This window comes from Agrilus planipennis, unplaced genomic scaffold (genome assembly GCF_000699045.2).
Source record: "Agrilus planipennis isolate EAB-ADULT unplaced genomic scaffold, Apla_2.0 scaffold29, whole genome shotgun sequence".
NCBI classification, from domain to species: Eukaryota; Metazoa; Arthropoda; class Insecta; order Coleoptera; family Buprestidae; genus Agrilus; species Agrilus planipennis.
The window spans coordinates 286704-302592 of NW_020442462.1; the positions used below are offsets into that span (position 1 = coordinate 286704).

The following is a 15889-nucleotide window of genomic DNA, read 5'->3' on the forward strand; positions in this document are numbered from 1 at the left end:
TATCTCTAGTAGTCTTTCAGATATTCAACTGTTTTTGAAAAGCATTATGATTCCAACTGTTTGAATGATACCAAATAGCATCTAAACCGTAAAAGTCAAAAACCCTCAGATTTTAGCATGAATTATCGTATATTTTGTGCTAAGGGAAAAATATGTACGTTATTCAGAGGAGAAAGCAAATGTCGAAGCCTACTTTTGACAATCTTATAAGACATGTAACTTTTTTTCCAAATGGAATGGCACATATTAGGGTTTCGATATTTTCGGCTCTGAATAACGTACAGCAAAAAGGATAAGTAATGCATGCTAAAACGAAATGTCCAATCCGCAGGTCTTTAATTTTTATGGTTTAGATGCCATTTGGTCTCATTCAAGCAGCTGAAATCATAATGTTTTTCAAAAACAGTAGAATATCTCAAAAACTATCTCTAGTAGTGCAGAAAAATGTTAACAAGGTTGATCTAGAATTAAACAAAGAAACCAAAAATGTAAAACTATACAGGCTGTTTTATTTAAAATAAAGAAGTTAAGTAGCGTCCAGAATAAATCGAACACCCTGTATGACTGAAAATATTTTCTGTATATACACTATATAATACCGGACCACTCTTATAAAAACATTTGCTTTTATTAAATATATAATAACAGAGTTATAGACGAAAACGCCTTAGATGGAACACCCTGTATACATACGTATTGTAAAATCCTGGATTTTATTTGTTTTCGTCGGTTTGTATTATAGAGTCGTCTTTATCAATAAACGAACCCAAGTAAGGTTTCTTTTTAAAACCGCCCTTTTTGTNCTTTACCGGTTTATTCTTTTTGGTTTGTTATCTTTTCTATGATGAATCACTATGTATATAATGTGTTCTGATTACTCACATTCAATTCCAAGACGATTCCCAAGCAGTCTGTGGCAATTGACAAAAGGTACGTAAGGGCAATGATGGTAATTGTGATTCCGTAATGGATTTTGTCCGAAGTTAGGGCTTCGGAGTCTTTTCTCAAAAACGAATATTCTATGACATCTCGGACAACAAAACATTCGATTGGATACGTCAATAAAATGGTCACGCTGAACAACAGACGACTGAAGTTCATAAGGTCATCGTCCCAGCAATAATTTTCCAATAAATCACCTAAAAATATATGCAAATGAAGTTACGTGATTTATTATTATTTACAATTACAATCGCCTAGTTTCATAATAAATATTTTCTGGCATTCGTCGGTTATTAAGAAGGAAATTAACATTTTAATGATAAGTAATGCTAGGACATGAATTTTCTTACAGATATGGTAATATTTTTTATGGTAATAATTTAGTGGTTTTTCTCTTTTTACTTATTGATAAACAAATAAATGCACTTAGGTCACATATCGTAAATGGTGATATGTAATTTTATAGTTTTACGCAGGTAATTTTGTGGGCACCTTTATTGTTCGGTTTTTGTGCCCTTGACTTTGAAATGTTCTTGTATTTTTCCGCTAAAATCAGTACCTACATCAGCAGTTAATGTGTGTAATAAAATTTAAAAATGCCTACTGCTCATTCAGTTTAAAGCAAATTTCGTTAATGGACTGATTCATAAAGATAAAAAATACGTAATCGATATTTTAAAAGTTACCATTGGTAAGTTGGGATGAAATAAAAAGTTACAAAACACAATTTTTGGTAAATGTCTAGATGATGGCCCCCACCCCCTTCGCGTGTGGGGGTGGATGGGATCGAAAGAGGAGGTCTCCCCCACCACTGTACCATAAAAAGTTCGTGGCGGTCTCACCCCCATAAAAAGTTATCCATCCACCACCATCATCTAGACATTTACCAAGAACTTTTTGTGAGCATATTAGCGTTGGGCAGACGTTGTTTAATGACCCCTACACTTGAGTTGTCTCCTGTCTCTAGTTTTCTTGGGTAATCTACTTAACTTTCTCACCCTATTGTCCTCCGTAATTTTTAGAGATAAAAAAAGTGCAACCATTGAAGTTCATAGAACCATACATTCAGCAAGTGTCTCAAAAGAAAGTTTATACTCGACCTAGCAATAAATAATAGGAAGGTTGATGTCGTTAATGTTTATTAGCCTTGACATAACTGCTGGTACCAAAATTTCGTTCCTTGTTCGGGTCAATATGATTACAAACAAGTTTCACTTTACCTTTATCGCACAAACTGGTAAATCCTTAGTTTCAAATCATATGGTTTCGTCGTTTTCGACGTCATGATTAGTTTCCTTGAAGCGATGGGTTTGTAATTTGCATTTTGAGCCGCAGGAATCCGGAATGCGAGGAGAGAATTAAACCATAGGAGCCAGAAGGAAAAAATTCTTTGGCTTGACGAAATCCGAGTTAGTTAGTAGTTGACGAGAGCGATCGCTTTCTTCATGATGGAAGTGTACCGTTTAACGTGGGTGAACAGATACCACTATTGTACCATTTATCGTGGATTAATACTTATCCCTGCTATACTGCTTATCCAGGATAAAATTACCCCTATCGCCTCTTCAAGGATATGAACCACCATACCTTCTGGACCTACTGTCGAAAGATATAATTGTCGATACCAATCTCGTTACCTTTTAAGGTACCCCTAACAAGATTTACTATGTTTACTCAGCGAGGGGATCGAATATAAACTTTGTTTTGAGACACCTTGTATAAATGTCTTATTATTTTAAACGTAAATCGAAATATTTATCTGTCATTTTTTAAGATGTCAACCTCCTTAACGTCCTTTTTCTTTCAAACAAATAATGCACATACTGTACACAACATAAACATAAATATAGGATATTCCATTTACAAAACCTACGTTTCCGTGAATAATCCTCTATATTCGTTTGAGACATCTTAAAAGGATTAACAAAATTCTTTGTATCTCATTTCTTAAACACATTTTTATTTATTAACCAAATTAACAGCGAACGTTAGATGAGAAAATTAAGTGAATTGTCGAAAGAGATCTTAATTAGGGGACATTCATAAATTACGACATGATTTTTGGAGTCCTCAGTTCTTGTTACAGATGGCCACATGTGACATCACGTACTTAACAATTTTAAATTTAAATATTGTTAATGCAGCACTTGTAAAATCTCAGCAGCGGTGAATTTTGTCAATACCTTAAAGGCGGTAGGTGCTGAACTTTCAGCGTATGTTACAAGGCACAGTAGGTACAGCAAGAGAGAATTCGCGCGGCTACCGCGTACCAAAAAGCGATACAAACTTTAAACACTAATATTAACAGATTCGTATGTCCGTTCATTTAGAGAAAGGTACAGCGTAGGCGATGCGCACAAAACGAACATGGCGAGTCGTTTATCGTCAGATGTTTCCGATGAAAGCCTAAGGACACTTTCACACAGTGCGATAACGACACGATTTACTGCATGCGCAACGACACAAAAGTATATCCAAAATAATTTTTTTTAAAGCAAACGCTTATACAATGTTCCGATCCGATATTAAAATCGTTGCAGTAGAAAATGTCGCAAATACATTCCGATTTGTATTAACAACACATGCGATAAAAATACTGCACGATACGTATATTCAATGTAACCAAATGTACGGTTTTACATCCATGGTTGCCAAAACTCATTTTTGCCACGCGTGTATGATATGCTACCAGTGCTAACCGCGACTTACAGCCATTAACATGTCTTTCTCAAAGAAAAAACATTCATTAGATACATACAACGAAACTAGACAACACTGCGAGGATAGGTAGACCTGTATTTCAACTTGGAACGTTGTCAAAATAATATTTAGTCGCATAATGTGAAAGCGGCGTTCCGATACGATACGATACGACAATCGTGTCGTTATCGCACTGTGTGAAAGTGGCCTAATAGTAAACCTCTAACGCCGTAAATAACTTTTATCAGTACTCCCATTAAGGAAGTATGCAAACATCAATCTCCCACTGTGTACTTTTCTATAAGACTCTAAAATGTTAAAGTTTTTAATACGTTAGATTTATACCTGTAACGTCTCGAAACTTATGTCACACAGTGTCGCACTTTGACCACCTCCGTCATCCTTAATGTGTGACGTAATTTATAGATGAACCCTTAGGTATGAAGCAGAAATTGTACTCACCCCAGTATCAGCAGAAAAGACATGGCAGTAATAGTTGTTGTCATCCACGGTAATGTAAGCGAAGTAAGAAAGGCTTTCGGAATCTTGGCAGGCATAGTGAATATTTTTGATTTCGTGTGAACATATAGTGTCCTTAAATGTCTTACTTGTAAGAAGGTCGGATATTAATACCAAATAATACTTACATGGTTTAAAGAGTCTTTAAATTTTACTCCTGAGTAGGAAATATACAAAGTTACATCCTGCTCTACTCTTTTGTCGGCCGACTTTCTTACTTTATGAATCGATCGTTTAGTCGACTCTATTCCATGAAAGTCTTTGATGGTCAATGAAGCAAGATACTAAACAAATTCTGATTCAAGTAACACAGGAAGAAAAAGAACGGTAATTTTTAAAGGGTGTTTTACTTAGCACTAAAAACGATCTGAAGTTGTATGTCAAATAATAACCATGTTTGCCAAAAGATTTCTAATTATTCCTAGACTATAAGTGTCATTTTTCTTTACCAAAATTTTTATTCCAGAGTGAAGAAAGAATCTAGACGCTCTTTCTCATAGATAATATTCAGATTACGTAAACCCATAATGACAAAATAATATAAAATTTGTTCATATCCAGCTGTTAATGACTTTGTTAGTATTTCTGTAGTCATTGGGCCGATCTGACTCATTCCGAGCTCAAAGAAGAGACACTACTCTACAACTGAACTGACTGATTTGTAACCCGTGATTCGTCAATTGATACTAAAAAATATCGCATCAATAAGAAAGCTGTTTTGAAGGAGATACATTACAATTTAAGTTAGTACACATTTCTTTTTGGTTGGACATACAGCTTCACTGTTTCCTATTCTGAGAATCTTCCAATTCCCTAGAGACCAGAATATCCCACATCTCAAACTATTTACGAAATGTAATCTAATTTAGATCATCCTATGTTTCTGTGTACTACTAGTCCTTCATGTTTCTTCAAAAAGTGCGATGTGTAACCATCCTATCTCTCCTCTTCCTTATTGACTTAAATAGCGATTCTCCTGCTGTTTCTAAAACCTCCTCATTTCTAACCTTTTTGAAACACGGTATAACCATTACAAAGGTTAACGAATGGATGAGGTACTTCAAGAAGAGAAGAACAGTTGTTTTGACGACCTGGTGTGTTTCGTCCCAAAAGCACACCTGGATCCATCAGAATGATGGCGACGTGCCCTGAATTGAATCTCAAACTTTTCTAACTTTCCGCCGCGCCCACTATCAACGTTTGTCAAATTTCCGAACTAGCCGTTCGTGAGCGTAGAAATGATATACCTTTTGTTAAAGACAGATAGACCCTGAGCTATTCTTTGTTTTACGTTTACAACAACAACTAGCTCTAACTTTACTATTCCATACCCTTCTGCCAAAATCGGTTCCATTTTGTTCATAACTATCTCTAACTCCTCTATGTTGTATGCTAATATAGCTATATCATATTTGTCATTAATATTAATAAAAGAAAGTTCAAAAATTAGCGATGAATCGTGAAAGAATACTTTCGGACTTAAGTTGGCGAGATGTTATAAGCTAAAGTTTCTTTTATAAGAAACTGTGGGTAACTAACAGCATAACTTGCATTCTTACAAAATAGAATATTTTCAAGTTCAAAATGAACAAAAACGAGTCTGCTTTAGTTGTATTTTGAGTTTATAATGGTTTTGTGAAATTTTTGTCTAATAAATGCTATAAATATAAACTATTAAATAGGTACTACTAATTTTCAGAGTTATTCAGTGCTACACCCTAAAACTGGACTTTTTATTATTTGTGTCTGTCTTTCTATAAAGTGGACACTCTGTTAAAGTTTACTTTCTCTAGCGAAGTGCCCCTTCCAATGTCTTGGATGCGCGCTGGCAAAATCATAGGTAGAGAGAAAAAAGTTCATTATACTCTCGACTCTTGTTCATTAAACACTTCTTCATACAGTACCTGCCAAAAGTTTTGTTCAATCATGAACAGTAGTGCGAGTCGAAAACAACCGTTAAAGCCTTTAATATGTCTTCAAATATAAATAAACATCTCGTTGATATTTTCAGTAGTAAATGTTACCAATAACAGCACATTTGAGCAATGCAATTGTAGTGGATAAAATGGTCAATTTTTCCGTGCAGTACTGTACGGATTATACGCTCCTCGCCGGTTAAGAGTTTGACTGAGAGTTGTCTCTTTCTTTTTCTGGCCTAGTGCTGTTCTTTTCTACTTTGCGCCGGTCAAACTGAAGGTCACATCGCTACAGAAAGTAAACGAAGTATATCTATCGCTGACAGCCTTACTACTAATGGGCGAAACATCGATGTCGCTTTTTGACAAACACCTTTTATCCACCTTCTTGGTTTAAATTCTTAATGGAATTTTCAAGCTGATAATAACAAAAAATCAGAATTTTATGATTTTTCGCCAACAGTTAATGCAGTGCTAAATAAAACACCCTGTACTAACGATAGGGTGCTTACATTGGCCGTATATCGAACGCATCCTGTTATGAGAAGAATGGGTTGATGCCTCCACTGAGCTTTTATTGAATTATTTCCGCCAACGAACAATTCAGCGGTGGCATTTTTATCATTATCGTCTTTTTTGGGAACATTTATTGGAGGAGGAGGTGCAGGGCGGGACTTTTTTGGTCGATGCCTAAGGGTACCCGTACCATTTCCAGTTTTGGCTGAGTGTGATGAAGGCGATTTCGCTTCGTGTTTGTATTGATTGTTTCGTTTCTAAAATGTAACCTGTGTCAGAAACCGCCGGAACAACTAACCTAACCTAACACCAACCTAATGTAATCTCACGTATGGTAAAAAATCTTTCAGAGTAAATCTTTTTTTTTTTGAAGTGAAACTTCTTTAAGCACGGTAGGGTAAGTTCGTTTCATGCGAGCTGCTATGTAACGAAATCATGCAACGCATTTCACCTGCTGTCTGTCCCTATGTATGCTTAGATCCTTAAAATTACGCAACGGATTTTAATGCGGTTTTTTTTAATAGGTATAGTAATTCAAGAGGAAGGTTTATATGTATAATACATGCATAATACAGTAGGAAAACACTGATAATTTTAGAGGTTTGTAATGTGATGTCGTGATAAACACATTTTTTACGCTTACATTGCAAACGCTGGCTGAACTTTACGAGATAGATCAAAATAATGTACCACAGTATTGTACACCTTAAAAAGGTCTACCAAAAAGTCCTGGATGGTATATGTCTATCTCTTAGCGATAACCCACAATAACCATTTTTTATCCTTTACTTTTTACCAGAAATAATGACTTATTTACGAAGCGATTTTAAGCAATACAGCATTAATCCTTATCCAATTCAGTACTTTTAAATACATTGTGCATTTAATATAGATCAATATGGTCCTTTACAGCATCTAATTTAAATGAATATTTTCGAAGATATTACAGACTTAAAATGCAGGGACATAGCGGTTGCGGCGGTACCGGCCGGTTTGTATTGTCTATTGACAAAAAAGCTGTGATTGTTGTATATAAAGACATTCTATAGTATATTTATTATCAGCATTGCACCCGTGCAAAGCATAGTGTACAAATAATACCATTAAACCAACTCCTTAACCCCTATCCCGGTATGTTTGAAGAAGTTTCACTTCAGTAGCGTGTTGTATAATTACACGTTGTATTTTTTTTGGAGTCCCAGACAAAATCACTCACTTCGTTATTTACTACTCTAGATTGCGTTGGTTTAGGTTAGAACTGATTTAGATTATGTTAGTTTCTTATCCAAATTTGCGGCCACTTTATAATACGCTAGATTATGTAAGGAGGTATAACGTTACAATAAGCCGAAGAACCCGTACGTATTTTGTTAAATGCCTAGGCGTACGATGAAAATTTCGTTACTAGGTTGTACTTTTTATAATTTGCCTCGGCATTTTATAAAATGCAATATTTTGCTATATGCCTATGATGTACAGATTATTATTGCACTTACCAGAGTATTTACTTCGGCAGTGAAGTCTTCTAATGTTGGTCCTTGAGCAATGTGATCTCCACTACTAACACTCGCAAGTATTCTTTTACGATGTCCAATTTTTTCAATATCTAGAACAGCCGACAGTTCGACGTCCCATATCCTTTTGATCCTCTCCATGTCGTGGTACAAGTGCTTGGCGAATGTTTCCGAGTACTGTTCCAAATATATTCTTTTTAGCCATTGGTCTACTGTTTCTTCGGCGTTGTTGTTGTTGCTAGGGCACTTTTCATAAACCTTTAGAGGTAGATCTTTACACGAGTCCAGTATTAATTGTCTGTCTAATTCACTTGTGATACCCATTTCGATTAAATCACTTTCGCTTAATATTCCATTCTTTTTTGAGGAACGAGAAGTTTTAATCAGCATTGTTTTTAATTTCTGAGCATACACTTACCAAAAAGTCGATTTCGTCGAATCCCTTTTCGATGAAAAGCTTGACGTAATTATTCATGTCCAGGCTCTTCAACCATTCGTCAACTGATCTTGCGCAAGCGGGATTGACGCTATTTTGCGATACACTTAAACTCATTAATCTGTTTTGGAATTCTTTTTCTAATTCGGCTACAAATACCGATTCCCTCACAACTCCCGTTCCAAATGAGGCCATTATTTCTTGAATTTTAGCCCATTCCTCTTGTTCGTCAAACGGACTCAAACAGGACATACGCAAATCTTTTTCATCGCAATCCTTTTCACTGGGCTTTGGTTTTGTATTTTCACTTTTTGAACTGTCATCACTGGAATCGTAAACATTTCTTAACCGTTTTAATGTTTTTGGCCTCTCAGGGTGTCTGTTGGAATTTTCCGACTGTTTCGAACCTTTGCACAGACCTGTAAAGTCATTCGTTAGCATTTCCATTTTCCGAACTCCTTAAGGGGTTACCTGTGAAAGGAGCATCTGGATGGTAATCTTCTATAACATTGTCACTGCTTTTATCAGACAAGGAAATGCTACTTGAAAAACTGCCACTCGATTCTTCACAAACGAGTATATATTCGTCTTCCGTTTCCGTTTCCATGTCCTTCGATTTTCGTTTGTATTCCTGAACCGAAGAATGTCTAACAGGGATCTTTTTGAGGCAGATTTCACGATGCAATTCTATGTGAAGGAGGGAAATGCAAGTGCACTAAAACCGTGCTAAATATCATGCAAACGAAAATAAAGAAGCCGCGTGAAATTCACTTCATGCTGACGTCACAACGCCCTCTTTACCCTGGACTGTATAAACAAAACGAGCGAGGGGTAAAACAACTGGCACAAATTAAAAAAAAAAAAAGCGACTCGGGTCACAATTAAAGCTTTATTAAAAATTAACATTTGTACATAAAATATAAACGAATCAACAAAATACACATCGATGGGCGGGTACATAATACTTTCAACAAAAATATTTCCTAATACCTGAATCTAAAGGCTTACCTGACTGAGCGGCCTAATTTTTTCGTGTATAAAATTTTCTGCTTGTAAGGCAGACGGCGGGGGATGATCCGGCGTTGGAGGTTGTTGGTAATGCGTAGGACTTAGTGGAATATTCGCAGAACTCGCGGCTTTCTTTATAGTATTTCTGTCAACACAATTTTCTTTGTTACTATCCGAATAGTCATCCTTAATCATAATAAATGCACTAGAAACGAATGTAGAACCGGGCGCCGAGGAACTTGTTTGAGCAATATCATCTTTTCGAAAATCGAAATCTTCATACACTTCTTGATTTCTCCTCAGTTTCCGACGAGGGTTCTGCTTCTTCACCACCATATTACCGCAAACTGATGTAATAGCCACTGGTTCGCCTTTTGTACTTTTTCGAGTATCAAGATCCTCGCTTTTCCCTCTGTGCAACTCCTTATGCGGCCTAGGTTCGTCTTCGTCCAAACTAATATCGAAAACGCGATTCATTTCGACATACTGATCAACAGAGCGTCCATGAAGCAATCGTTCTCTTTTGTTTTCCTGCTCTACTTCATTTAAATCGTTTTGAGATCGAGTGCCGCTGTGGGCCAAAAATAAATATTCATAAGCGTTGTTGCTGACACCGTCAATCGATGCGGACATGGGATGCAGATGGGTTGGTGATACTGAGAGGTTTCTTCTGGGTGGTTTTTTAGGTGGAACAGGCTGAAACGACATTTTTAGATTATGGAGCGTGAAGGGGGATTTTAAAGGTGTACCAACCGAAACTTTACTATTATAGCCGCAGGGACTTCTTCCACCTCCTTTCAAATTATTCATATTCATTGGTACGTAGTGGGGGGTACAACCACTATCAGGTCGTCTGGGACAACTGGTACTAGACGTGGTTGACGACAAGCTTATTTGATCAATGTCTTTGCTGTTGGACGAAAAATTTAGTTCTTCCGAGTACGTGCTACTGTCCATGAACTGTTTTGGTGCCGGTGGAGTATAGAAAAAACTGCTATCGGAGCCTCTGGAACAATCAGAAGCCGTTCTGTAAGATGACGCGGAAGATTCGCTAGCTTTTCTCAAAGATACTTGTTCGCTGAAGCTAAAAGTTATGTTATCCATAGGTGATGGCGACTGCGGAATATCATGCAACTTGGAAACGTAACAAATCTTCAAACGTCTACTTGTCGGCAAACTTTTATACAGCCTTGTGTTTCTCCTGTAACATGCATCGCAACACTAAGCCATGCAATATAAAGCCAAATTTGTCTGGTGTTTGGACATCAGTTGTGTTGCTTTTTTGCAGCGTACATAAGCGGTGAACGCTTGCAAGTCTATTTTTAGGTAAATAGTACAGTCACTGAAGGATTTTCACTTCTGATTTCGTTGAACCTCCATCGATTTTCATGAAAACTGGTGAGTAGTTACAGGATACCTCAAAAAACAAAAGTGACAGTGCCAACTTGCGCTTTTACCCTGGGGGTGGAAATTATTTTATGAAAAATAACCCCAGAAATCGATAGACGGACCAATTGTAAGCAAAATTAGTTATAGAGAGTTATTAAAATAAATCAATACTTTTTGAGTTATTAAAGATCAAATATTTTGATTTTTCGTGAAAAAAATGCATGTTTTAAAGCGGTTTTTCATAAATAACTCAAAAACTATAAGGTTTTACAAAAAAGTTGTCATTACCAAAATTGAAGCTAATAAAAAAACGAATAAATTCCTTCCTTAAAAAACCTTTTAATATTAATTCAAAGTGAGCTATAGGTAATTGAATGTATACTTTTTTTCCGGCGAGTACTCAAATCTAAGTATTCAAGCTTAAATAACGGAAAAACGATGCATTTTATAAATTATACTTACTAAACATTTTTCAAAGTACTCAGAAATACCTATCAAATAAGCTGCAGAAGAAGTTGATAACGTCAAAATTAAGCAGGTTATGATGAAAATAAGAGGACCCTTTCGAATTTTTTAGAAAAATGTGAAAAACAAAACCTACGCCATTTCCACAAAAATTAAAATTTACAGTAATCCCTATAAGACATTCTTTATTCTAGTATAAGTAATGGTTTTAAAAATTTTGACCGGTTTAGAATGCATATTTTTGAAAAAACAATATGATCTACAAAAATCAGAATTTATCACATTTTCGTAAATTTCATTTTCATTTGATAATAACTCCAAAAATACTCGATATACGTAAAAAATAATAGACAACGAAATTTGAGTTTGTTTTTTAAGGTTTTAGTTTCTTTTTTATTTTTGTAGGATAAATAACCGAGATAGAAACGTTTAAACCTTACATTTTACTGCGAGAACGATTTTAAACGATTAAATTTGTAAAATGATGAAAAAATGATTTTTTCATGATTTTCGATTTAAGGGGTGGTTGCTAAAAGGGTTGAAAAATTAATTAAAATCATAAATCATGCATATAAGTGTTGAAAAATATTTATTTTATCTAATTAAACGAGATTACTTACTCCAGAATGCTTAAATCTGCATTTTCCCCCATTTTTAACAAAAGGGGTGGATTTCACCCCTAAAATGCAAAAAGCGCAAGTCGAGCATATGTCACTTTTGAAGTTGAGGATAAAATATACTCGATCCCAAATTTTCATGCAAATCGATGGAGGTTCACCGAAATCGGAGGTAATCGTTGATTTTTACCTTCATTTATTGTACTAAAAGTGGTGTTTCTGGGATTCACCCTTTTATAATTCAATAAATGAAATTGTTTGCCAATTGTGGAATATACATAAGTATGCCCTTTCTCAAAAATACTATTGCATAGTATTAGGGATACACCTCCGTGAAAAGATTTAAGTAAGGTGCTGGTAATTATACAAGCTAACAAAAATACAGCTAAATAATAACAATAGTCTGCATTCGTAAACTATAAAATTGTTTGAATGTTAAGACGATAACGCTGAAGCTGGAACCATCAATAAAGGGAATTTTCATTCTCAAATTGATAAAATAAATGCCAGATAGATTTACAATAAAGAGAAAATTTAGGAAATACTCATTATGTGAATAAATTGCTAAGTATTTCATTATTAGAGTTCGATTAACTAATGGTTTTCTATCATTGACTGTATTTTGGACCGTTCTAGGTGCAACACATTTTCATAGAATACATTAATTTTTGTAACCAAACACTAAACATAGATACACTATTATCAACCTTCGTTTGAGATAGCGTATATTAAGAAAAAATACCCTTGTTATTTTTCAATTAGCTGTACAATTATATAGTTAATTAAACGAAAGTGAAGCTTTTTAATTCAACATGAACCAACAGAACTATCTAATTTAATTTACAACAGTGCTTCTACAAGCGATATAGTGAGTGACTGAAATTTCTAAGATTCTACAGAAATAAGGAAATTCCGAAAAAAATAATTTCTCAAAAAACACTGATTTAGTTAGTGGTACTTTAATATACGATCTACCTGAACGTAAATAAGAACAATATATTTCGTTTGTGTTGTCATTTCCTACCGTAACCTTCGCTTAAAGTTCAGTTAGGTTGAGATAAGGTTACCGCATACTAAAGTAGCACTAATTTTTTAATATAAAGCACAGTTTAGCCCAAATAAATATTAATAAAGTTTAACTTTAATACCTATAAGGGATCCATGAGAAAGTGATTTCTTATTAATTTTATTTTAATTACCCTTACTATCAACTAATTATTAAAATATTTACAAAAAATATTATTAGAATTATGTACATCCCAGAATAAACTACGTATAGCCACATTTATTAAAAATTGTTTTCAATTATTATTTATTTAATAAAGACCTACTAATTATTATTTTGTTTCTGATATAAATGTTATGCACTTGACAATAAAATTCTCGCGGCTGATGTTTCATATAAAATAAAAATAGCATTACGGTTTAAAACTATCTGTTATTAATAAAGTTAACTGAACATAGGATTAATAGGTAAAGTTTTCAACACAAAATAGAATAATTTCTATGCCCTTTATGATAAATTAACAATTTACGTTATAATTTCCAACAAAGGTCATGTTAACGCTTCGGTAATAAATAGATTTTTAATACTCATCCTGTAAACTTATCCAATAATTTCAACTTCTTAAATAAATAAAATATACGCGACAACAAAGAAAAATACAACAAATAAGTACTTACAAAGACATCGCAGATGTCCCCGAAGTTCTTCTATCTTCGACTAAATCGACGGATCTTGCTTGTCGATAAAAGTCCCATCGATGCGGGGAAGTACCTGGTGAAGGATCGGTGGTAAGAGAACGACCCCTTGACATAGGTCTTACGTTCTCGTAAGGACTACCAATTTCCGAATTGGTATTCGAAACGATTGGAAATGGCTGGTTGATGCTTTCAGCATCGCTGTCCTGTGATAAACCTTTTCCATGTCCTTGACGAGGATAACAACTATTTAGTACTTACCCTAGCATTATCAATAGTACTCAAGAAGTATAAACACTGAGAAAATCTTGTGTCTCACCGATTTTGTTTTAAGTTAAATTCAAACTATTAACTACTACTTGCAATGAAAAGAACCACTGTAATAATTAACAAATGCACACACAGACTCGTTCTGGCGGACATCCCCAGAGTAATAGCCAAAATCGGACGTATAGTGAAAAATCAACAGTGTTTTCAAACAGACTAAAAAAATGGGGAACTTTTTCAACCAGCCAAAGATAAAAGAGATCGTCTAGCGGTAGCAGGCGTAGTTATACCGGATTCCTTAGACTTTTGGAAAAGTTTACATAGGAACTACAAAATTATTCATCAACAGAAGGCGTCAATTGTCGTCTAGGGCCCACAAACATATCCGCAGTGGTAGGATACACTTTTTAAGCCGCACAGACAACAGAATTAAAATCGAAGACATTGACGTTTTATTCACCAAATTATCATACTACTTCAGACTATATGGGGATGTAATGAACACACAAAAAATAACAACTTTAGCCGAAAAGAATCACTAAGAATTAATCGTGCTTGGATTCTGGCGCTAAAAACTAAAGAACCCCAAAACCAACCAATCGTGAAATCAATTTACCAGAGACCTACAAATACAAATATAAATATGCGCTCCAGAGTACCTTTCGGCAGTCTGCACTTAAACAAAGGTCAGGCAGATCTCTTAAAAATTCTAACCGTTCGTGTCGGCGAAAGAAAAATCTTTAGATCAGGGCCAATAACCCCGAAAGCCAACAGCACAAATGCAAATTTCGATTGGTGAACTTTTTGTGAAACATATTTTATTAACAATAAGATTTCAACAGAATATACCCAACGTTGGACCTTGTCTGACAGCACTATTATATGAAGTAAAAGAATTAAAAAACACTATGAGAGTAGTTATTTCCAAGGTATCTTTTGCCGAATCCGACCCCAGCATAAAGATTTTGAATCACTTTTAAATCCGAAGGATATTAAATTAACTTGATTTTTGACAGTTATTAGGGTATCAAGGCATTAGACTAATCATTTCATAAACTTTTCCGTTTGTTTTTGTTAGCATTCTTTGAATCAAAACAGTTATGCAAAGAAATGAAAATAACATACGTTTGATGACACCCATGATGTCCTGAACGACGTGAGTTGGAAACTGACCAAGTAGATCAAGCACCGTCAAATTATGAGAATCTCGTATAGAAAGATCCGCTCCATGGTCAAGAAGCGTTCGTACCACCTCCACCTTTCCACAAAGTGCAGCTTCGTGGAGAGCTGTACCAGAAGGCGTCCGAACGTTGACATCAACCCCTGCGCGAAGAAGAACCTCTACAACTGCCCTGCAACAAGAAGAAAACGAAGACTAAAAATTTGAAAACGCAAGGTTAAAAAAAAAAAATAGTAACAATCTAATTGTAGTATACGTATTTTAGCGAGCACAAGTGTGTTTGTGTGCGATCGGGCACACATGTGCGCAAACGGCTTATCGATTCGCCGACTAGCCCCGGGAGCCTTTCTTCATGTGCACCGTATTTGTAAATGTGTGTGTCGTACCTGCGTTCTGGGAAAGCAGTTAAACAGTTCAAAAAAAAAATAAACTATCCGGATGTTTCCAGAAGGTTCCCGAAAGTAACCAAAAGAGTATTTAAAGGAAGAGACGATCGCCGAGAGGAGGTAAAAATAAATTGACCGTTGCAGAAGTGAATCCAGAAATAAATTGACAGTGATAGCAATGAAATAAATAGCGCAGTGAATAGTGATATATCAACAGTAGTGTAAATAAATAGAATAATTCATAACCTATATTTAGTAATAATTCAATAGTGTTTTTAAGTTCTTTAATAATTAGTGTAAATAAATAGTTTTTGTCGTTATCAGTCTTAAAAG

At 35.1% G+C, this 15889-nt stretch overlaps 1 protein-coding gene across 3 annotated transcripts in view; it reads right to left on the minus strand.

The window, feature by feature from the left end:
- Window positions 1-1813: 1813 nt before the first annotated feature.
- The window catches only part of LOC108744479 (ankyrin repeat and SAM domain-containing protein 1A-like), a 51666-nt gene continuing 37590 nt past the window's right edge, over window positions 1814-15889 (minus strand). For 2 of the 3 annotated variants that reach the window (XM_018480264.1, XM_018480265.1), the window contains 10 exons: window positions 15116-15342; window positions 13706-13952; window positions 10305-10752; window positions 9552-10247; window positions 9015-9174; window positions 8526-8962; window positions 8090-8464; window positions 6590-6850; window positions 4290-4445; window positions 1815-4236 (listed from right to left, as the gene is read on the minus strand). In XM_018480264.1, the coding sequence (XP_018335766.1) occupies window positions 4063-4236; window positions 4290-4445; window positions 6590-6850; window positions 8090-8464; window positions 8526-8962; window positions 9015-9174; window positions 9552-10247; window positions 10305-10752; window positions 13706-13952; window positions 15116-15342 (3181 nt within the window). In that variant the 3' untranslated portion in view covers window positions 1815-4062. Of the gene's footprint in view, window positions 4237-4289; window positions 4446-6589; window positions 6851-8089; window positions 8465-8525; window positions 8963-9014; window positions 9175-9551; window positions 10248-10304; window positions 10753-13705; window positions 13953-15115; window positions 15343-15889 lie in introns of all 3 variants that reach the window. The other variant, XM_018480266.1, reaches the window with a different exon arrangement.